The 24,569-nt window shown below is 40.4% G+C and overlaps 1 protein-coding gene across 6 annotated transcripts in view; it reads left to right on the forward strand.

The window, feature by feature from the left end:
- Nup205 (nucleoporin 205) overlaps positions 1-24,569 on the forward strand; it is a 67,611-nt gene that overhangs the window by 258 nt on the left and 42,784 nt on the right. For 4 of the 6 annotated variants that reach the window (XM_085683732.2, XM_085683733.2, XM_085683735.2 and 1 more), the window contains exons 2-12: positions 2,507-2,649; positions 5,431-5,602; positions 7,391-7,535; positions 7,855-8,014; positions 9,142-9,370; positions 10,962-11,126; positions 18,701-18,876; positions 21,853-21,969; positions 22,139-22,276; positions 22,741-22,891; positions 24,117-24,322. In XM_085683732.2, coding sequence (XP_085539858.2) covers positions 2,507-2,649; positions 5,431-5,602; positions 7,391-7,535; positions 7,855-8,014; positions 9,142-9,370; positions 10,962-11,126; positions 18,701-18,876; positions 21,853-21,969; positions 22,139-22,276; positions 22,741-22,891; positions 24,117-24,322 — 1,802 coding nt within the window. Of the gene's footprint in view, positions 1-125; positions 265-2,506; positions 2,650-5,430; positions 5,603-7,390; positions 7,536-7,854; positions 8,015-9,141; positions 9,371-10,961; positions 11,127-18,700; positions 18,877-21,852; positions 21,970-22,138; positions 22,277-22,740; positions 22,892-24,116; positions 24,323-24,569 lie in introns of those variants that run through there. The other 2 variants (XM_085683734.2, XM_085683737.2) reach the window with 1 other exon arrangement.

The raw sequence follows: 24,569 nt of genomic DNA on the forward strand, positions 1-24,569 counted from the left end.
GCAGGGCGGGGCCGGTCTGGAGGGAGCGTCCGCGCGGGGAGGCTCTTCGGAGTGCGGGCGCCGGTCTGTGCGCGACGTCTGCTCTCTCAGCGTTCTGGCCTGCAGCTCCGCGCCTCCCAGTTTGAATGGCGCGCGGCGCGGCTGCCGCTTTGCCCGGGAGGAGATGGGTGTTGGAAGTGGAGGCGGAGAGCCGGGCGTGCGGCCCTGAACCTGCTTCCTCCCACCTCGTGTCCTTCGTGCGTGTGCAGCGCAGCTTTCGCCGGGGTACGGCTCCAGTCTCGGGCACTGCGGCCGAGCCTAGGCTGGAAGGAAGCGCAAAGCAGGCTGTGGGCCGGGCGGGCACAGGGTGGGGACTGACGTTGTGCAAGCTGCGAGCACCTTACTGAAGGTGCCCGGCAAGGGGGTGCCAGGGGTTCAGCAGACACCTCCCGACCCTGCGGGTGTCGCCCCTCCTTCACCTTCGCAACTGCCGACCCGGATAGTGACGGAGCTATGGAAAGGTTGGGATGGGTCATCCTTTGGTGATTCGAACCCCCAGAAATGTTTGAAAAAGGGATGGCTTTTGACTTGTTCCTGGAGCACATTGCTGGCCATTAGCAGGGAGGACGTAGATGTCAAGCGTTCTGCGTGAGATGTGGCACTCCAGAAAACAGATATAAATACTTGATTCATGAGTGCAACTTAAGAGTCAGTAAAACAAATGGTCCCTCAGTCTCCCAAGTGCTGTACAGGTTACAGGCGTGAAGCTCCAGGCCTGCCTCAGCATTTCAGCTTTGCAGTTGTTTCTGAAATCTCTGTGATAAGACTTTTTCCAGTTTGCTTGAAACTCCGCTTCCCCCCCCCTCCCCTTAACAGGGATATAGGGATTGAACCCAGGGCTTTGAGTTCTACACTGAGCCACCCTGGGTCAGTTTTGAGACTTTCCCTGTATCCTATACCCACTCAGTTGCCAGTTCTAATTCCTTTCCACTCCTATAGGCCTTTCCTGTTTTACTGTCCTCACCTTAGGGTAGCTTCCATTACTGCCTTACCTACCTATTACCTTGGCTTCCCAACACTTCTAGTCCAGTACCCGCACCCTGGAATATCATTGTCCACTCTGCTAGTTATATGTTTGTGGTTTGACTTTATTTGTTTTGTTTTGGGGTCACAAACTACAGGTTGAACCCCGCTTGTTTTAATAGCTGAGACCAAAACTGTATGTTTTTTGCCGGGGGGGGGTATAATTGCATATAGTGTACTAGTTGAGCAACCCTGATTTAGAGTATAGAACTTTTTGATTTTTGAGCCTCATATTGCTGCTCAAACTTTTTAGTCTGTGCTGCAATCCAAAGCTCAAACCTATGCTGTCCTTTACCTTTACAAAGAGAAGGTCAAGAAAATGGTCCTGAGAGTAGTTACCAGGGTCATGGGCTGTCAGTTTGGTAGGCTCAGAAGTGACTTTTGTCAGTGTGTCTAGCTGTAACTAGGCCCTGTCGATTGACTTCTTTAATAAAATTCAGAAAAGACCCGTAGGCAAACCTGCACGCTAACGCATTGATGGCGGTAGCAGTATGTGTCCATGGGTACTTATGGTAGCTTTATCACTGAAGAGGGTCCCCTGACAAGTTACAGTTTGTTTTGAAATGGGATCTCGATGTGCTGTCCAGGCATATCTCACTCAGGAGCTCCAGAGATCTCCTGCCTCATCTGACCACATAGCTGGTATTTGTTGTAGGTTTGTGCCACTACATCTAGCTGACAAAAAGCTATACTTTTAATCAAAAGATTGGCAAACGGGATTGAAGTAGAAGCAAAGCAGGGAGTTGAATGATACTTGCTAAGGAAGATTGAGATGTGTTAACTCCTATTCTCTCACATGCTCACACAGAAGGCCTGACACAGTGGTTCTGATCCCGGAGATTGAGCCAGGCCTTTTGCACAATAAGCTTGTCTCCCACTGCCAAGATACATTTGTGGTCCCAGGCTCTCCTGTTCACAAGTTCTATTAGTCTCCTAAACTTAATTGTGTTTGTGTGTACATTGGGCTGAATCCAAGGTCCCCCACACGCTGAGCACGTGCTCCACTAGTGAGAGTTACCCTCGTCCCTCTTGTCAACACTTAAAAGGCTCGGCTTGTTTGTCTTATTTTATAGCCTATGGTTCCCCTTGCTGTGATTTTTTGAATAAGTAGTCTGTCTGGGTTTAGGCAGGCTTGACCTACCTAGATCAGTCCTAACTCTCTTATTTACTATGTTAAATGCCAAGTTCAGCTGACTGACAATCCACTTTAGGTTTGTTTTTTTTTAATTCTTGTTAGACAGCAAGTTTATATTGTTGCCAAAGAATTCTAATGAACTGTACTATTATGTTTTTGGCTGGTGTATGTATGTAACATATGTATCTTTTTATATTAAGAATGAACATTAATACTTCCTTTGGTAATTGTGTACTAAAAAGTAGATGTGAGTGTGACTAATATGTAGATGACATGTATTATTTCATGATGGTTTTATTTTTCTTTAAGCTGCAAGCCTATGGGGACCCTACAAAGACATTTGGCATACCGTCGTAAATGCTCTTTGGAGACGACAACCTGAAGCTGTCCACCTTCTGGACATGATTTTGAAGAAACACAAACCGGACTTCATCTCACTGTTCAAAAACCCAGTAGGAAATTTTTCTTCTTTGCTTCCTAGATTTGCTTTTTTTTTTTTTTTAAATTAGATCTGGAGAGTGATTATCTTCCACATTTATTTATCTATTATGTGGGATGTGGGCATGAGCATGTCATGGTACACAGATGGAGGGAAGAGGGCAACTTTAGTAACGAGTTCTCTCTAGTGCATGGGACCCAGGGCTTGACCTCAGACAGCGTGACAGGGGATTTCACTGCTCAACCAACACAATTTTGTTTGTTTTTTAAAGAAAAAAAGGGGGCTGGAGAGATGGCTCAGCAGTTAAGAGCACTGACTGCTCCTCCAGAGGTCCTGAGTTCAATTCCCAGCAACCACATGGTGGATCACAACCATCTGTAATGAGATCTAGTGCCCTCTTCTGGGGTGCAGGTACACATGCAGGCAGAATACTGTATATATAATAAATAAATGAATAAATCTTTTAAAAAAAAGAAAAAAAAGACAAGTGAACTCTCAGTGTGTAAACATGGTACTTAAACTGTGCTGTGCAATTCACACTTTTTCAAAATGCTCCTTTCCCAAACAGTTTATTGTCTTTTTATTTTTCATGGAACTTACTATTGAATTTATCTCCAGCTAAGTGGTAAGTGTAGTAACTAAAGATGATTTAGGAAATGCAGTATATCCCACAAATGCTGGTGCCTTACAGTTTCTGCCTCTCCTAGTACCCTGACCTTCACTGATTATGAATTTCCAGATACCCTTCTGAATTTTAAGTCTCCATAGTACAATGTAAATTGTATTAGCTGGATTAATTATTATTTTTTTATGAGACCCTGTATCAATTTATTTTCTATTTATTTATTTATTTATTTATTTTATTTTTGGTTTTGCGAGACTGGGTTTCTCTGTGTCTTTGGAACCTGTCCTGGAACTAGCTCTTGTAGACCAGGATGGTCTCGAACTCACAGAGATCCGCCTGCCTCTGCCTCCCAAGTGCTGGGATTAAAGGCGTGCACCACCACTGCCCGGCTGAATTAATTATTTTTTACACATCATTAGTCACTGTATCTTGACACCTTCTTAAGTAGGAAGGGACTGCAGTGGAGGGATTTGAGTTTACAAACTTCTTGCTTTGCTCCTGGGCAATTTTTGGTTGTTTGTTTGAGGTAATTCATAAGAATAATCAGCTTTCTCTGTATCTAAGGCTAGCTTGGAACTCTGTGTAGCTCAGGTTGGCTTTTATTCTCCTTTCTCAGCCTCTGGAATGCAGAGATTATTGACATGACATGAGCAGTCATATCTGACTGTTTTTTTAATGTACTAGTATGATCATGTAAGATTTAAAACATTGTGTTACAAGAAGTGAGTTACTGCTTTTTTAAAAAAAAACATTTATCTTGTGTGGGTGTGTATATACATAGTGCATGAGTGAAGTCAGGAGATGACTTCTGGTGGTTGAGTCTGCTTTTTTCTTTTTTTTTTTTTTTTTTTGGTTTTTCGAGACAGGGTTTCTCTGTAGCTTTGGTGCCTGTCCTGGAGCTAGCTCTTGTAGACCAGGCTGGCCTCGAACTCACAAAGATCTGCCTGCCTCTGCCTCCCGAGTGCTGGGATTAAAGGCGTGCACCACCACCGCCCGGCGAGTCTGCTTTTTTCACTGTGGGTTCTAGGGATTAAACTTGGGTCTCCAGGCGTGGGGCAGCAAGTCCCTTAATACACTGAGCCATTTCACTGGTTTGGCAGTTTGGCGTTTTGCTTTTTCATTCTTTTGCTTTTCCTTTTTTTCTTGCTTGTGTGTATTTTGGGGTGGGGCATGTTCATAGAGATTAAATCTTATGCTCTTGTGCATACTATGAAAACATTCTACCATGAGCTATATTACCAGCCCTTTTTGTACTTTATTTTTAACAGTCTTTTTATTTTTGAAACAGTCTTTTCAGTTTACCTAGGCTGGCCTTGGACCTACTGTCCTGAGTAGCTAGCTGGGATGTGGGCCTGTTCCACCAGGCCTGTCTTTCTTGTGATTTTCCTTAGTAGAAGGAGCTGGGAGTCAGCTCTGCTGAATCTTCTGTCTTGACTCTTTCCCCATGATCTCAAACAAGTTACCTAACTTACCTTGGTGCCATTTCTCTCTGGTAGAGTTGCCGTGCTAAATGATCCAGGCAGTTTTTCAGGATCTAAACTTTGACAGTTTGTTATCTAGCAGAGACTTCTCTGTGTCTTTTGTAAATATTACAGTCAAGGAGTCTTTCGGGAGAGCCAATGGGGTAACTTAGTGCTAGAGCACTTGCCTACTGTCTGCTTATCTGTGGTTACATTCCCGCCACCACACACAAGCAAATAAAATCTATGCTTAACTCTACAAAGTGATGCTATTGCTCATTATTTAACACAGTTTATATGTCTGTTTGGATTATTGGTATGTAACTAGAAAAGTCACTTGGACATGTGGAAACTGAGTAGTGTTATTTGTGTTTTCTCTGGGTTTTCTAACTTTGTAGAAGGTTTTGAGAAGGTAGTGCTGGATTAAAAAGTTGAAGATGGTGCCAGGTGTTGCCTCATACCCTCCAGTTCTAGATGACTGGATAAGAAACACTTCAGTGTGGTATGCTACCAGGCTGTGTTATTTTTTGTTTTCACCCAGGCTGGCCTTGACTCTGCTTGCCTGGCCTCTGAGTGTTAGGATTAGAGGTATATGTTGCCATGGCAAACCAGGCAGCATCATCGTGAAAAGACTTCTGCTAGGAGCACGTGTAGGACCTTGCCTCCAATATACTATTTTCATTGCTTGATTATAATTTTATCATTCTAGCCAAAAAATGTTCAACAGCATGAGAAGGTTCAGAAAGCCAGTACAGAGGGTGTTGCCATCCAGGGGCAACAAGGAACCAGACTTCTCCCTGAGCAGCTCATTAAAGAAGCTTTTATCATCAGTGACCTTTTTGATATTGGGGAGTTGTCAGCTGTTGAGCTTCTCCTTGCTGGTAAGTTGACATTTGGGTGAAACTCTGGTACGTAGTACAGAATCATGAAGGTATGTACTCCTGACTTAGAATTTGATGCTGGGGTAACAAATGGGTTTAAAATGTTTATTTATTTATTTTATGCATACTCATTCGAGTGCTGTGGGAGGTCAGAAGAGGGTGTTAGATCCTGCAGCTTGAGTTACTGGTGATTGTGGACCACTTTGTGGGTGCTGGGAAGTAAGTGCTCTTAACTGCTGAGCCATCTGTCTAGCAGATTGTTTTTTAAAGAAATCATTTATTTGACAGAATGATTCAAAATATTTAATTTATCTTGGATTAAAGGACAAGCTTAGTGATCCCAGTTGTTGATGAACTGCCTTAAGGTAGGTCTCGACATAGTAATTTACTAGCAAAGATTAAGTTGCATCTCTAGAATTGCATGGCTCAAGGCAAGTCCTATCATGCAGTGAGTAGGAGGGCAAGGTTTACTGCTGTTTGGCGTGTCTTCTGGAGGAGACTAGGTAGATGATGGGCGACTAAGTGAAAAATTAGATAATTTTAACAATAATACTAGGAAGAAAATAAACTGGGTGGGCATGGGGCATAGGGATATCAGGACTGTTAAGATAGTCTGATTAGTGGGCTTAGTCAAAGCCTCTCCAAGGTGAGGACATTTGACCCGAGGCCTGAGTCACCTGTGGATGCCAGCCACGCGGACTCCTTGGGGAAGGCTGATAGAGGTACAAAGAGCGTGTGCTTCAGGTCTGAACAAATACATGCTTTAGGGAAGATCCTGAGCCTGGAACCTGGTGAACGGGGGCTAGTGTAGGAAGGGCAGATGTGTGGATTTTATTCTCATCACAGTAGTAAGGTACTGCTAGAGGATTAGCACAGACATATGTCACCCCAGATAACTTCAATATTATTTTGTAAGTCAGGTTGATGTGGCGCACCCCTTTAATCCCAGCACTTGGGAGGCAGAGGCAGGCGGATATTTGTGAGTTTGAGGCCAGCCTGGTCTACAGAGTGAGTTCCAGGACAGCCAGAGATACACAGAGAAACCCTGTTTGGAAAAAAAAATTAGTTTGTGGCTACTATGTAAAGATCAGTATTTCCATAAAATATGCAGTTCATTAGTGATCACAAGGAAGTCATGCAAAGGAAATACAGACATCTTAATTGAACAGTAGTTTCAAAGAGGATGAAGATAGTTTTCCCTTGTGTGTGGGGATGTTGTCTTGATGCACTTGAGTTTTAAATTCATTTCAGAACTTTGCTTTTTTTCCTGGCAGTGCTGGAGATAGAACCAGGGCCTTAGCTTGGCAGGCAAACACTACCCACTTAACCAGGTTCCCAGCCCAGAAGGCTAATTTAATACACATACCCTCTATCACCATGTTCTAGTTACTCTGAGAAGATTTGTGTGTGAAGGAGCACAGTGTCACGGTGTAGGAAAGAGGTAGGAAGGTTTTGGCAGGAGATGGCGCAGATTAGAGGATACTTGAAAGGAAACTTGAGAACATTTCCAGAGTTCATATGAGTGGAGAAAAGAGGGCGCAGTGTAGGAAATCAGATGAAACTGAGTTTGGAAAGTGATGGTTTCTTGTTCTTTTTGCTGTCGCTCGTCCTAGCATATGGTGGGTGGCCCTGAGTCTGCTATGTCAGGAATGATTCAGGGAGCAGGGGTCCTCCGAGTCCGCTTAACTCTTGAGACTCTGCTTATTTGAATAAATTTTGGAGTAAGGATTTGTGTTCCAGTTCAAACATGTTTGAACTTTATTACTAAACAATCAATTCCTTTTCTAGGAGAACATCAGCAGCCGCACTTCCCTGGCCTCACCCGAGGATTGGTAGCTGTCCTTTTATATTGGGATGGAAAGCGGTGCATTGCAAATTCTCTCAAAACCCTGATACAGTCTAGACGAGGGAAGACGTGGACATTGGAACTCAGGTCTGTTTGCCCTTTGGGACTTAAGGGGTTAGTTAATGTAAAAGTTCTTGAATTTGAATTTTGGAAATAACAATTTCCCCTTAGTGTATCCAGTTTCAGTAAACTGACCTCAGGTGAGTAATACACTGCATTGCTCTTTGCAGAGTGATGAGTTTGTTTAAACCTGCCTTGTTTGCACGTGAGAAATCACTTAGAGCCTTATTGAACTGACTGAGGAGGGTGAAAAGAACAAAACTAATTCTTCCTGGTTGTTTGTAGTAATAGGCTGCTGTCAAGACAGTATTTTTGTTCATATATTGTTTATTTCTTTTCATTACAGTCCAGAGTTGGTTTCCATGACAACACGCTTTACAGATGAGCTGATGGAACAAGGATTGACTTACAAAGTCCTTACTTTGGTGTCACAGATTGATGTGAATAACGAGTTTGAGAAACTACAGAGAGAGAGAGGTTTGGGCAGTGAGAAACACCGCAAAGAGGCAAGGGTTTTGTAGAATGATTTAATGGGAATCTTTGTCAAATATGAAACTTTCATTTTATGTATGCAGAAGAAAATTCTGCGTTGTATCATCATCATTGCTACCTTTTTTATGATTCATCTATTTTATTTTGTGTGCATTGAACATTTTCTTACCTGTGTGTCTCTGTGAGGGTGTCAGATTCCTTGGAACTGAAGTTGCAGACACTTATGAGCAATGATGTGGGTACTAGAAATTGAACCCGGGTCCTCTGGAAGAGTAGACAGGGCTCTCAACCACTGAGCCATCTCTCCGGTCCTTCCCCCCCTTTTATATTTACTTATTTATTTGAATGTGTGCGTGTGTTTATTTAGCCTGCCTATATGTCTGCACCATTTGTGTGCAGTACCTGCAGAGATCACAAAAGGGCAGAGGATCCCCTGGAACTGTAGTTATAGAAGGTTGTGAGCCTCTGTGTGTGCTAGGAGTCCTTTGGAAAACTAGCCAGTGCTGATAACCACTGAGCTATCTCTCCAACCCCATAAAACAGAAGTTTTTGTTTTGTTTTTTGTTTTTTTGAGATAGGGTTTTTCTGTCTGTCCTGTCACTTCGTAGACCAGGCCAGCCTTGAACTCGCAGAGATCCACCTTCCTCTGCCTCCCAAGTGCTGGGATTAAAGGCATGCACCATCACTGCCTTCCCCCAAACCCCTGCCCCCCCTTTTTTTGAGATAGGATCTCACTAGGTAGTATTTAACTTGTCTTGAACTTGCTATTTAGAACAGGTTAGCCTCCAACCTGTCTCTGGAAGTCAAGGTATGAGCAACCACTCTGATGCAGACACTGCTTTTTAAGTGTATAGACTGTTCTGCTTATTGAATTGGTTTGTATTTATTCCAGTTACTCTGTCAGTGTTTACGTGTTGTCTAGTTCTTTCTGGAATGAATTGTTGAAAGAATTGGTCACCACAATTTCTTAAGGAATTGAAGAGAGAGGACTAAACCCTAGAATTTGTTCCGAATTCTAATAATTTTAACATCACTCATGGATTCCAATTAGCGGTTTTTGTCAACTTTTATGGGAGATAGTCTACCTTTTGTAACACCAGGCTTGATAAAATTTATATCACAATCATGTTTTCACTTGTAGGTTTCTGATCTCATCAAAGAGTGCAGGCAGTCTCTGGCAGAAAGTCTTTTTGCCTGGGCTTGCCAGTCACCATTAGCCAAAGATGACACCCTCCTCCTTATTGGACATTTGGAAAGAGTAACGGTTGAGGCTAACGGCTCTCTGGATGCAGTGAATCTGGCTCTCCTTATGGCTCTTCTCTACTGTTTTGATACCAGCTTTATAGAACAGAGCACAGAGGAACGAGATGGTATTGCATTTTATATTTATACCTCTTAAAGCTGCCTTTTTCCTTGAGTTTCACTGTGTGATCCAGGGTGTGTGTATGTGTTGGCGTGTGTGCGTCTGTGTGTTAGAAGAAAACTTTGAGGAATTAATTGCCATATGAGTCCAGGAGGTAGACTTAGGTTGCCAGGTCTGGCAGTAAGCATCTTGCTGGTCTGGCTTTGAACTCCTGATATTCTTGCTCTAGTGTGTCAGTGCTGAGATTACAGGCATATGCAGTCATACCCAGCAACACATCTGTTTTCAAAAGTCAAATCTTAAATTGTCAAGAGAGCATTCAAGAACAGTATTTTAACTTCCAAAATATAAATTTGCCTCTTTGTTTCTGTGCAATGCAGTCATGTTTTAAACATTTTAAATATATGATTCATTCACTCACTCACTTCGTAGACCAGGCCGGCCTTGAACTTGCAGAGATCCACCTTCCTCTGCCTCCCAAGTGCTGGGATTAAAGGCTTGCACCATCACTGCCTTCCCCCAACCCCTGCCCCCCTTTTTTAACTTCCAAAATATAAATTTGCCTCTTTGTTTCTGTGCAATGCAGTCATGTTTGAAACATTTTAAATATATGTTGCATTTACTAATACATGAGGCTGAGATAGATTGCTTAGCATGCACAAGGCGCTGCGTTTGCTTCCTAAATAGCAACAGTAAAGAGCCTTGGTGGTAGTCGTTTCTGTGCTTTGTTTTTGGTTTTTGTTTGTTTGTTTGTTTTGTATTTTGAGGCCGGTCTTTCTGTATGTTCCTGGCTGTCCTGGAACTCTTCAGATAGAACAGGTTGACCTTGAACTCACAGAGTTCCACCTGCTTCTGCCTCCTGAGTGCTGGAATTAAAGGTTTAAGTGTGTGCCACCATGCTTGGTTTTGTTCCTATGAAATTTGTTTCTTTTGAGCTTTGAAATGGCTGTCTTACATGATAGATAATAATGAGTTCATGAGTACACGTGCCTAATTTCACTGTTCATATTCACATTTTTAAAACTTAGGTGAAAACACAAAATCTTTGACAGTTTTTTTTTGTGAAGTAAATAATTCATTTTATCTGTTGAGAGCATTGACTTATGTTTTAATTTACTTATGTTTTAGAATTCTTTTGTTTTTGTTTTTGCTTTTGCTTTTCAAAACAGGGTTTTTCTGTGTAACAGCCTTAGCTGTCCTGGAACTAGCTCTTGTAGTCCAGGCTGGCTTTGAACTCACAAAGATCTGCCTGCTCTGCATTCTGAGTGCTGGGATTACAGGCGTGTGCCACCACTGCCTGGCCCTAGAATTCCTATATACAAAAAAAAAAAGAGTGCCTCTTTTTTCTAATTTATGCTATGTTTATGAAAATAATTGAAAGTTGTTAACTTAAAATTTAGGGTTATCTTTCCTTTTAGTTTTTGTTTGTATCATACTTCACTGTAATGTGGATTTTGTTTTGTCAAATAATAATGTTAATTAGTCATAATTCCTTTTGAAAATGCTGAGTGTTTTTGACTTGTAGATATTCCTGTGTATCAGAAGTGAGAGTTTATTTCTGTTCTGTTTGGTGAAGTGGTCTATTTTTGTGTTTTCAGATATGATTCATCAGCTTCCACTGTTGACAGAGAGACAGTACATTGCAACAATTCATTCTCGTCTCCAGGACTCACAGCCTTGGAAGCTTCCTGGGCTGCAGGCCACTGTTAGACTTGCCTGGGCACTGGCACTGAGGGGAATATCCCAGCTACCTGATGTAACAGGTAAATTGTAGGTGATCTTGTTATTGTTAGGAGAAGGGATGTATCATCAGCTAATGAAACTTTGAGATAATTGGCTTGAGCCACCACACCTAGCAAGATTTTTGTTATCTTCCTTTAAAAACTTTTCAGTGTGGGGCTGGCGAGGTGGCTCAGAGGTTAAGAGCAGTGGCTTGCAACCACCATGTATATAATGAGATCTGGCGCCCTCTTCTGGCCTGCAGGGACACATGCAGGCAGAACACTGTATACATAATAAATATAAATCTTTAAAAAAAATTTTTAGATTTAAGTATTCGAATGTTTTGTCTTCATATATGTTTGTATATCACACGTGTGTCATATGTTCCCTGAGACCCAAGAGTCCTGTGGAGTTAGGAGTGGTTTCTAGCTATCACGTGGGTGCTGGGAATGAAACCTGAAGAACAGCCAGTGGTCTTAAACACTGAGCCATCTCTCCAGCCCCACGGGTATTTATTTTCAAATATCATATTTTAAATTGGGAAGAGAACATGTGTAAATGTGTTCTGTTGATAAAAGTCTGTAAGCCCGGGACAGTGGCCTGTGCTAGCACTTTCATCCCAGCACTCGAGAGGCAGAGGCAGGAGGATCTCTGTGAGTTCATGGTCAGCCTGATCTACAGAGTGAGCTTCAGGTTAGCCAGGGCAATGTAGACTATCTTAAAAACAACAACAAAAACCCCTCAAAACCTTGTAAAGTAGTCCTGAGACTCACCATTTTTCGCTGTCTCAGAGAAGAACTTCATAGGTTACTTCCCTTTCTTGGACCTAGTGGCAGAGCTCTTTAGCCTTCAGAGTAAGAGTTCAAAGTTGAAAATTCCAGCAGGCCGAGTCACACTGATTTTGTTTCTTTCTTGGGTGCTGATGATTGAATTGAGAATCTTCTTCATGTGTGCTAGGTAAGAGTTCTGCCACTTAGCTACATTCCTAGTTCTTTTTAAACAGGGTCTCATGTATTTCAGGCTGGCCCCAAGCTGTGTAACTGAGGGTGTGCTTGAACTACTGATCCTCCTGGCTCTACCTTCAGAGTGCTGGATTAGTAAGTGTTTACCACCACCACCATCTAATTGCTATTTTTAAAATCTTTTTTTTTCGTTTTCATCTTGATTTTGTTCACAAGCTTTTCCACATTGCATCCAGCTGAAAATTTAGTTTTGTAAATTCATTGTGTTGGAAAGGAGATATTTGGATCAGTCAAGCATAGATAGGGGAGTTGTCTTAGAGCTGTATTACTATACAGGGCATCCCATTTTGCTGTCTACTTTCATGATATTATGATTAAAGTGGTTTCCCTTGTCAAATGCAAGCTGTGCTTCCACTGTAACTTGAAATACAAGAAAATGTCACTTCTGTAGGATTCCTTGGTGGTGTCTATGTTTTGGTTACTGACCAAGATGCAGTTTAAGGGAAGAAGGGTATCTTTGGTTCCCGTAGCTTATGAGGATGCAGTTGTGGCAGATAGGGCACGGCAGCAGGAGGGAAAAACTGGCGGCCTGTCTGCAGTCCATTCGAGGGAGGCACTGTGGCACATGCCAATTTGCTATCTTTTCTTCCTAGGCTGTGGTATGATACTTCCACATTCAAAGTGGGTCTTTCCTCAACTAAACCTCTGAAGTCAGGGCAGGTTGCCTCACACTTTTAGTCCCAGTGTTTGGGAGGCAGGGGCAGGTGGATCTCTTGTTCAAGGCCAGCCTGGTCTACAAAGCGAGTTTCAGGCCAGTCAGGGATGTAGTTGTGATGGTGCTTCAATAACCAAACCCAAACCAAATCAAAACAACAAGAAAGCCACTCTGGAAATGTCCTCAAAAGACATGCCCAGAGTTGTCTCTCTGATTCCAACTCCAATCAAGTTGACATTTTACACCCACGTCAGTGTTTTGTTCTGATACTGGCAGTTGAGTGAACCCAGAGCCTGACTCACCAATGCTAGGGTGCGACTTCACCCACTTTCCCAGCCTTAACGTCCCCGAGACAGAGCCTGTGTCTCAGTAGGTATCATTATCCTATCGGTCACATCATTTTACAACATTATGTCCATCAGTATTACGTTGTTTCCAAGGGGTTTGCAGAAACCGTCTCTGCTGTTAGGAGTCTTCTTTGTACAGTTTATTAAAAAAAAAATTACAGTGAGTAGATAACTGATTAGATTTTTATATTTGTCTACAAATATCTTTTCTTACCTATATATTACATCTTTTTCATTTCTAATTCTTTAATTTAGTATTTTTATGACACAAAAGTAACCAACTTTAAGTTGGTGTATTATAATCAGAATTTTTTTATAAAGAATTATTTTTTCTGTGTACGTGCATTTATATTTGAGTGTGTATGTATTCACACAGGGCCAAAGAACAGCTTGTAGGAGTTACTTCTCTCCACTTTGCGAGTCTCAGAGATCAAACTTAGGTCATCAGGCTTGGCAGCAGGTGACTTTACCTGCTGATCCATTTTGCTAACCATGATGATCATATTTTTATACCATAATTTTTCATACCTAATCTTTATTTATTTATGCATATGTGTGTATGTCTGTGTATATATGTGCATGTGTGTGCAGAAGCCAAAAGCAGGTTTTGGGTCCCCTGGAACCGGACTTACAAGCAGTTGGGTTTTGTTTGACTTGGTGCTGGGAATTGAACTCCAGCCCTCTGAAAGAGCAGCAAGTGCTGTTAGCACTGAGACATTTCTCCAGCTTTTTATTCCCAATCCTAAGAGGCACAATAGATTGTGCCCTAGAGTAATGTGTAAGGATAGCCTAGGAATTATGGTCCTGGTTTCTAGTACCAGGTCTTTCGCTCCTTAAACTTCTTAGGTTTTTCATGGTCATATTCTTATCAGTTTTAGCAGTCAGTACTGTTATGGTTCTCTGTTTGGTGCTCAGGGCTGAACTTGAGGCTTTGGGCTTGTTTAGCATGTTCTCGCTACTCAACTTTATTCCCGTCCTGAGTATTTTAAACTGAGTTGTTACCTTTTTTTTTTTTTAAAATGTACATTGATACTTTGTCTGCATGCATGTCTGTGTACAGGTGTGTCAGATCCCCTGAAACTGAAGTGAGCCACCATGTAGGTGCTGAGAATTGAACTTGGGTGCTCTGGAACAGCAGCCAGTTAGTTCTCTTAGCCACTGAGCCATTTTTCCAGCCCTCGTTAATGATTTTTTTTTAAATATTAGTATCACTATTAGTTATAAGGGTTTAAGAATGTTGTTTTATAAAACGTGCTGTATAGACCATGGGATTGTTTTTCAGCCATAAAGAAAAGCAAAATCATGACATTTGTAAGAAAATGGATAGAACTGACTATTATGATAAGCAAAATATCACAAACTCTCATATGAAAGCATTTAGGGACGTTGTGCATGCGTGTGTGTGTTGAAAGTAGAAGGAATTGTGCAGACAAACAAATCTTAAGGGCAGTGGCATAGGTAGTGAAATTCACTTGACACGAAAACAGATGGAGTAAGGGCAGGAAGGGAACCAACACTAGAGATGCAGGGGAGTAAATAAGAGCAAAGTGTATTGACACATCTGAGAAAATGCAGTACTAAACCCTTGTACTTTTAATGCTAACTTCTTTTCAAGAATGATATACTTTGTTTTCTAGTTCAAATGCTATGGGTGGGTATATAGAATTTATTTCAAAATATAAAATGAAACTAAAAGACAAACAAGGACTAAAGAGATGGCTCAGTAATTAAGAGTTGTGCTGTTTTTGTAGAAGACTCGAGTTTCCAGCAGCCATTTGGAGCAGCTTATTCTAAGGAATTCAGTGCCTCTGGGTTTCTGCACTCAGTGCTTAGCCCTCCATACACAGAGTTGAAAATAAAATATAAATCTTCAAAAAGAAACAAGTCTTACCCTTACACTTATATGCACAACTCTTTGGGCAGAGGCAGACAGATTGCAGTCTAAAGCTAGCCAGGGCTACATAGAGGAACTTATAGGAAAGAAAACCAACTAACTCATTTTCCTCTTAATGAGACTCTTTTTCTTATGTGTTCTTAATCTTACAGAGGACACTGAAAATAGACTTAGCAGCAGAGTATGTATTTGGTCTCTAGGACCGTGGGACAGAATAAACTACATTGCAGGTTTTCCCTAGTTTTTGATTGTCATAAAATTAAAGTTTTAAAGTGATTTTCAGTCTTTTTGTTGTTTTTTTTTTTCCAAGCAGGGTTTCTCTATGTATCCCTGACTATGCTGGAACTCACTCTGTAGACCAGCCTAGCCTTGAATTCACAGAGATCAACCTACCTCCCTTCCAAATGCTGGAATTAAAGGCGTGAGCCACCATTGCATCACTTCTATGGCTAACTATTGTGGCTACTGGGATTAATAGGTGTGTGTCACCACTGATTGGTCTGTATGGCTAACCAGTGTAGCTGTTTTACTCTCTGAACTTCAGTCAAGCCTTATTTATTAAAATACTAATGAAAAATCACTACATTTCCTTTATTTGTCTAAAATAAAAGAAAGCATAAGAAAAACTATACACAATAAGTACAATGATTGTATACGATATATACAGGCAATAAATAGTCTCAGCAATGTCTAGTCCATTTGCATTTGACAAATTCAGAGAAAATATTCCATATCTGTCCCTTCTTGGTGAGTCCAAAGTCTTGTACTGAATTTACTTTCTATCATAACTTGTTTTCTGCATCAGGTAGACAAGAAAAACTTTAACTATTATTATCTAGTCTTCAACTCCCTCAGAGACCAAAGAAGGAAGTAATATTAACTGAGTAAGTAACTTCCCAAAAATGTAAGAAATGACAGAAACAGCTGGCTGCCTGGACAGCCACTCAAAGTTCTTCTGCAACGTTGGGGCATCCATCTTCAACCTACAAGCCCAGAATATCTGACAGACTTTTCTGTGAAACAGGGTTTTTGAAGGACTTGTCTGGGCAAGGTTTAGTAGTCACTCTCTTTTGTGTCCTGCTTGTCTAATTAGGACAGCATACTGTCAGCAGTTGAACAACGGGCACTGTCTTGCCCAGTGGCTTATTTTTTGCTACAAAGAAAGCAAACTCCATGTGGAGTTCCTTTGATGCCTGTCATCTTCCCTGAAGTAGATTAGTACTGCCAGAAGCAGATATGTCTCATTGTCATAAAAACGAAAAAAGAACCTATGTTATTAACACATCTTAAATGCCATATTCTGTAGATCTCTGAAGTGTTTGAAGGTGACCTATCTAAAATATATCTTTGTTTGACCTTGAAAATATACTCTATGTGACTACAAGTTTGATTATAATAGGAGATTAGCTATTAACCTGCATTTTCTTATTATCCTAAATAGTTGGTAGTAATTTTCAAGGACTAGAAATTTGCTTTATGTTGTTAAATGAGTTGTATAGGTACCTTGAACAAGAGTAGAAATGTATGTACAGTATATTCTAACAAAATTAATCTCAAATTTGCATCAATATACAAAAATCTAATGCAGTATAAAACATTTAAAGCTAGTAGTTGCTTTTTAAAAGTAGATTCAATAGTATACCTTTTTATCTTATGTCTACCCTCCCTTTTTTCAAAACAAGAAGATTGAATCTAATTTTCCTTTGTTTAGCTTTTTTTCTAACCATTACCAATAACAATTTATAACCAATCCCCCTAAAAATGACAAATATTCATAATCCATTGAATGACCAAAACCCACCTACCCTACCCCTTGGGAATGTAGACATTGTATTTTTAAATTTACTTCCTGCTATTTGGGGGCAATGGTATCTTTAGGGGATCTTGAAGAGAAAATTTTAGGGTTAATTGTCAAGACCTGGGAGAGGTATCTGTATCATTTATTGTCCCATCTCTGTATAATGGGAAAGTGCAGGGCTTGTCTAAATTCCTGGCTAGAGTAGTCTGTTAGGCTGGGTCATCTCAGCTAGCCACCATGACATTGTTCTGAGCAGTTTATAGTCCAAAGCTGATCTTTAGGTGATATTTTTCATCTTAGTGGTGATATCATAGTCCTGGAGGAATTGTCGTTGTGCTCCTTTTGGAGACTTCAAAGGTCATTGTTAGGCATGCTCATGGTTCACTGCACAAAACTGATAGAGGCTCAAACCCAAAATCATGTACAGGAAGGTAGATGAAACCTTTTTCTAGAGTTAGTACTCTATATTATCATTAATGTGACAAATATTTAATATATATTAACCTTATAGAAACTTCTGTCTACAGAATATTAGTGTTTTGCCGGTGTTTTTGTCTGTGTGAGGGTGTCGCGTCCCCTGGAACTGGAGTTACAGTCAGTTGTGAGCTGTCATGTGGTACTGCCAGTTGAACCCGAGTCTTCTGGAAGATCAGCCGGTGCTCTTAACCTCAGAGCCATCTCTTCTGCCCCCATGTTAATTTGACATCTTACCAACACCTCTAAATGAAACTCTACTAAGTTGTAGCATTTTCAGAGTGGACAAGATGACAGGTGCCACTGAAAGCAACACCATGTCACATGGAAAACCGCAGCATGTAAAGGATGAAACATAGGGGTAGCTGTGGTGTGTTAGTTACTTGCAGTTTGTAGACTGTATCTAGTTCCCAGTTCAAACAATGTGCAAAAAATTACAGAGCCCAAACAAAACAATAAAACTCCAAACCAAATCAAGACATTTCACAGCTTGGATGACACAGCTGTGTTTGACCATCTATATTTGAAACTGAAGAATTGTTTTGAAAGATATGATAATGGTTTTTTTTATATATAATTTTTTATTTTTTTTTGTGTCTTTTGAGTTGCATATTAAACACTTAAAGGTAAAGTGTTAAATTGGAATTTCTGTAATTTAGAATGTGTGGAAAATTGACCATTGTAGTTGAAATGAAGTGTCAGTCGATGACCGTACATGGTAAGGCTCATTTTTGTCTGTATGGACAGCTTGGAAATATCCAAATGTTTGAAAAAAATCCCAGGTAGGCTAGCATACGTCTTTGAATTGTGATTTAAGCTTTTATTTGTAGGTTGCCTGATGAGTAGAGTAACGAAATCAGTCATGTCCAGGTTTTGGTCCTCACTCATGCCTTTCCCATTGTTCCTGTATGACCCTGGAGATTCAGTAGAATTAAAGCTCTTGTGTTGCTTTAGGATGCTAATGCTTGCATAAGAGCTCTCTGACTACCTAAGTGTTAACATTATCCATCTCTTAACTAACAGGTCAGAGGTCACTCATAGGAAGAACATGTTCTCTCACCTTTATTTTTATTTTTATTTCTTTTTTTGAGACAAGTTCTCACTATGTAGTTTTGACTGGCCTGCAGCTTGCTACGTAGACAAGGCTAGCCTGGAGTTCATAGAGATCCACCAACCTCTACCTACTGAGTGCTGGGACTAAAGTTGTGCACCACAGCACCCAGCTTCATGTGTTTAAGACATACTTTTTCAATAGTATTTGGAGTTTGTGAGTTCATGACAATTCTGTATAATCCCATTTTGTGCATAGCACCGGTTAGGAAGCTGGAAAAATGTCTGAAATATGAGCCTCTAGCATTGTCATGGGATAGAACTTGAGTTAAAGACTTTTTCTCAGTTTGCTTTTTATGTTCTAAATCTTTCTAGCCCTGGCCGAGTTCACGGAAGCTGATGAAGCAATTGCTGAACTTGCCATTGCCGATAGCGTCTTCTTGTTCCTCACCGAGTCTGTGGTGCTGTCCGAAAACTTCTATCAGGAAGAATTTTACATTCGCAGAACCCATAATCTCATTACAGACTTCCTTGCATTTATGCCAATGAAAGTAAGTATAACAGTATAAAATGAGCTTTTTAAGACAGTTTAGGGCTGGAGAGATGGATCAGTGGTTAAGAGCACTGCCTGCTCTTCTAAAGGTCCTGAGTTCAATTCCCAGCAACCACATGGTGGATTACAATCATCTGTAATGAGATCTGGTGCCCTCTTCTGGTCTACAGGCAGGCAGAATACTGTATACACAATAAATAAGTAAATCTTAAAAAAAAGAAAAGAACACAAAGATAAATATTAAAAAAGGAAAAAGAAAAACAGTTTAAAACTGTTTTGACTAACTTCAACTAATAAAGTCAGTGCAGACTAAGATCCAGCAGTGATGTATTACAAGTGCAGTTTGGATGGTAAAGTGACACGGTATAACCCTTTCTAACTGGAAAGATGTCTTCCAGAAGGAGCATTGGACACTGAGAACACAGAAGTAGTAGGTTGATGAAAATCCCTCTGTGGGTAGGTGATTACTGTTAATTTCTAGTACCCTGGGCAGAAGGTACCCTAGTGGTGAATGTGCCTTGCTAATAGTCTTGGTTTTCCATGTGTTCATGTGTTCTATGTCTTCAGAATCAGCCAGCTTTGACTTGAAATTTTCAGACTCAAAAGGATTGTGTCTAAGTAGGGCATGGTGGCTCATACCTTTGGTCCCCAGCACTCTGGAGGCAGAGACAGGTGGATTTCCATGAGTTCTAGGTGGTCTACCAAGAGTTTCAAGACGGTTAACCAGGACTTTTACACAGAGAAACTCTCTAAAACAAAATTGTCTGTGCTGAAACTATATAGACTCCCCCCCCCCCCGTTATTTCCTAAACAATATAGAATAGCAACTGTTTGTATTATTTATGTTAGGTATTTTAAGCCATCTTGAGTGGTTTAAAGAGTATATGGGAAAATGTATGTATTATGTATTCAACTACTTTGTTATTTTGTATAAGGGACTTGAGTATCTAGATTCTTGGTGTCCTCAGGTGGTGTTGGAACCAATTCTTCATGAATTTCATGGGACTACAGTATTTTATACCTGATTTGGAAGAGGCATAGTGGAAAATCTCCTTTTATAGATAATTGTTTAGACTTTTAATTCGTGGTATGCAGATGAACCTCAGCATACATGTAAGGATGTACATATGAGGAAATGAACATAGCCAGATGGGGCGGCACGGACCTGTCAGCTCAGCACCTTTCGTTGTGTTTCTCACAGTGCAGGTACTGTGCTAGGTATGAAGCAAACAGATAGGGCTAGATCGTGTACATGGAGCACTCTAAACCCCTCTTCTCAAAAGAGAAAAAGACCGAGAAAAGAATTACTTAGAAGCCAAATGAGTAAGGCACTCTCTTCCTCATAGCAAAGACTTTATAATCCAGCTCGGAAGACAACTTGTATAGGAAGAAAAGTGTAGACTGCAGTAGCACTTCCTCGCAGATCAGGCAGTAAATGACAGTGGGTTTCCTTAGGCTAAGGTTAGCTCAGTGAAGGGCTAGAATAGTCAGGATGAACAAACAGGTAAGTTGAGACTCCAGCAACTCTAAAGACAAAGGTGAGCAAACAGTTTTGAAGTGGGAAGAAGCCTGCTCGTGCTTTTATTTCATATCTGGGAAAGGAACCCTTAGAAAGGTTAAGGTTGAAATTATTTCTATTTAATATCTATTTGAGTATTTGATTATGGAGAGATAATGATTGTCTGAAAAGGTGAAAGTTGAGGGAATTGTGGTATAAACGTCAGAAATGTCTTGGGCAAGGGAAACAATTTAATCACCCAATTCTTGAATACTATAATTTATTTAATAGATATAAGATTATTTAAGGTTTTTGTTTCTTTGTTTGTTTTTTGCTTTTTTGAGACGGGTTCTTTTTAGCTTTGAAGCCTGTCCTGGAACTAACTCTTGTAGACCAGGCAGACCTCTAACTCACAGAGACCTACATGCCTCAGGCGTGCACCACTACTGCCTGGCCCCGTTTAATTTATTGGGATACATACATACACACATACACACACACACACACACACAGATAGATAGATAGAGAGAGAGAGACAGAGAGAGTGTTGTTTAATTTTTAAATACTTAGGACGCTTCCAGTCATTTCTCTTTCACTAGTTCTAGTCAAATCCTCAGAGTCAGAGAATATACTTCACTGGATTGCTTTAATGTTGAGGTTTGCTTTAAAGCACTCACTGTGGCCTATCTTAGTAATGCGGTCTGTGAAAATGGAAGAGACCTCTCTATTTGTTCATCAGTAATTAGCTGGAATTGTTGTTCAAGTCTTTCCATGCTTTACCTATTTTCTATTTAATATTGAGAAAGGAATAGTGAAACTTGCAGCTGTAAATGTGTTTTTCCCCCCCTGAACAAAGTAATTTCTTGTTTCATTAGCATTAGTTCACATTTTTAGCCAGAGTGTAATGTTCACAGCCTGCTTGCTGGGTTATGAGTTTTGCTTGTTACATCACTGTAACATGTTCTTAGTAGTTCTAGGGCTATGAAGTTTTATTCAGTATTTAGGATAATACTTCACTGGAGATGGTCTACGCCAAATGATAGTGATGTCTCTCTTGAGAAACACTAATTAATTCAATTTCTGTGAAGTGGAAAATTCTTTTTTTACATTTTATTATTTATTTATTGTGTGTGTGTGTATGTATATGGCCATGAGCATGTTATAATAGACAGGATAGAGAGGAGTGGACATCAGGACAGCCTGTAGGAGTTGGTTCTTTCGACCATCTTGTGGTTGGCAGGCTTGGCACAGGTATCTTTACCTATTGAACCATCTCTCTGGCTCCCTGTGATACTTAAGATATTATAATCTTAAGTATTTTAGTGAAGTTCCTATTGTATTTTTATATTGCTAAAATATACAGGTGTTTAAGTGATGTTTCTTATATATTGTTACTCTTAGTTACCTAGTTTCTTGATTTTGTTATTAACCAATGCATAAGATATTTGCATTAAGCCTTGTCTAATACATACAAAGGTGAAGCAGCTGAAGAATCGGGCGGATGAAGATGCTCGAATGATTCACATGAGTATCCAGATGGGAAACGAGCCCCCTATCTCACTTAGGAGGGACCTGGAACACTTAATGCTCCTGGTAAGTCATTCTGCTGGAGAGATAATTTTTTTTTTTAATCTCTTTTCTGTTCCATTATTTTTCTTGAACCTTGGAAAATTTTTGCAGAATTCAATACTAAGGTGCTTTTTTATTTCTGCAATTTTTTTGTTGTAAACATTTCTCTATAGTTTTTGCTTATTCTCTGCAGATTGGTGAACTATATAAAAAAAACCCTTTCCATTTGGAGCTTGCTCTGGAATACTGGTGTCCCTCAGAGCCTCTGCAGACTCCAACGATCATGGGCTCCTACCTGGGAGTGGCTCATCAGCGACCCCCTCAGCGTCAGGTGAGCTTTAGAGCTTTTTATTTTTACTCTCTGATTTGGCCATTGAAGAGGTTTGAACACAGGTAATAAGTTATTTAGAAATCATCACTTAGCCGGGCCGTGGTGGTGCATGCCTTTAATCCCAGCACTCGGGAGGCAGAGGCAGGTGGATCTCTGTAAGTCCGAGGCCAGCCTGGTCTACAAGAGCTAGTTCCAAGACAGGCTCCAAAGCCACAGAGAAACCCTGTCTTGAAAAACCAAAAAAAAAAAAAAGAAAGAAAGAAAAAAAGAAATCATCACTTCATTTAAGAAATATATTTATTATATTTAAGTTTTTCATAAATAAAATAGCAGTTACTTTTTTGTGGCAATGAATTAAATCATAGTGCTGAATTTGTTTTAGTTTTTATGTGGTTTTTATTAGCTGTCCATGTTACCTTAAAGTTAAGGTACATTTTCTATAAACTTTTTTTTCTTAATTTTAGGTTGTCTTGTCAAAGTTTGTTAGACAAATGGGTGACCTGTTGCCGCCAACTATTTATATTCCTTATTTAAAAATGCTCCAAGGCTTGGCCAACGGACCTCAGTGTGCCCACTACTGTTTTAGCCTGCTCAAAGTCAATGGTAGCAGTCACGGTAAGAGCAGTCTGCATGCCAGATTTGTTTTTACGCTCTTGTGTTCTTATACTGCTGTGTAGATCCTACCATAGGTATAAATTGCATTTGTAATACCGAGGGAAAGAGTTACACTGGTGATTTTTATGCGTGGTAATACTGAGATTATGGTCTCAGAGATTGGGGGATCTTGCCATTTATCTTGTTAAATACAGTTAAGTGTAACAAGTCTGAAGCCATATATGTTGTTCTCTAAGAACACATCTGATATATAAGACCAAGTATATTTCCTTGCAGTGGAGGTTTGGTTTTTGTTTGGCTTTACTTTATTTTAAGATGGGGTCTCACTCCATAGCCTAAGCTGTCTTAGAACTCAGTCGAAAGCCCAGGATGGCCCCAGACCTGTCACCATCCTCCTCCCTCAGCCTTCGGACTACTAGAGTTACAGGTATAAGTCGTCATGCATAGCTAGCTAAATTTGATTTTTGTAATTTGCCCTCATCAATACTTATTTTCTTATTACTAATTTTTAGAATGACTTAATTAAGCCAGATATATTTTAGACTTAAGCAAGATATACTGCTAAAAGGGAAAAGAAACTAAATATCTGCTGTGTGTTTGTGGAGAAGATGAGTTTAGAGAAGTTAAGTTTTAAAATACCCTGGTGACAAGTTGGGGGAGTCATGATTAAAACAGACATCCCTGTCTCCCAAGCCAGCATATTGGCTACTCTGTCGGGGCTTGCTTTTCTTATTTGTGGTTCTCTGTCCCACAGTGCTTGGTATGTAGTGGAATAGTATAATTCATAGATCTGTGCTACAGCTGTCTTTTTATGAGCACTCAAGCTCATCACTTGTGAATTATTTGGTTGGAAAAAGTAGCAGTTCTCTTACGTTTACAGCACTGAGAACTTCTGGGTAGGAAGCGGGTAAATGGCATACAAAGGCACTTTCTTTGGGCTCTACCCCATCCTTAGGTCTGGGCAAGAAAGAATCGGAAAGGATTCTGACCCCTTTCAGTATACTACTTACCTGGGCAGAGCAACACTGATGATTTAGGGCAGAAGACAACGGCAGACTAATGTTATTATAAATTAAATTATTCTTGAACTCCAAGCAAACTGCCGGACCTTTCATAGAGGACTAGCCTTTTGCCCTGCTGGCTCTCATGCGGTAGACAGACTTCTACCTTTGAGTCCCAAAGAGGCCATTTTAAAAAGAAAACTCTATGTTGCTTTTCTTCTCAGTTGAAAACATTCAGGGAACGGGCGGCAGTCCTGTATCCTGGGAGCATTTCTTTCACTCCTTACTGCTTTACCATGAACATCTCCGAAAGGACCTGCCCAGTGCAGATAGTGTCCAGTACCGTCACCTTCCTTCACGTGGTATCACCCAGAAGGAGCAAGATGGACTGATTGCTTTTCTGCAGCTAACATCTACTATCATTACTTGGGTAGGTAGTCCATCCATAGAATGGTCTGTTTTATGTTGTAGCCTGGTGACATCTTAAGTGGCCAAGCATTTTCTTTTAGTGGTTAATGTCATGATACATTTAACACATACGTAGCATTCATCCTTATGTTCTTGTTTTCTAGACTTTAGAGGATATAATTTTTGCTAGTTCTGTTCACTAGCACAGTCTTAATTTGAAAATTATAGCCTGAACACGTAAGAAAGTAGTCAAGAGAGGAAAGTAAGAG

This window comes from Myodes glareolus, chromosome 25 (assembly GCF_982192425.1).
Source record: "Myodes glareolus chromosome 25, mMyoGla1.1, whole genome shotgun sequence".
Classification (NCBI taxonomy): domain Eukaryota; kingdom Metazoa; phylum Chordata; class Mammalia; order Rodentia; family Cricetidae; genus Myodes; species Myodes glareolus.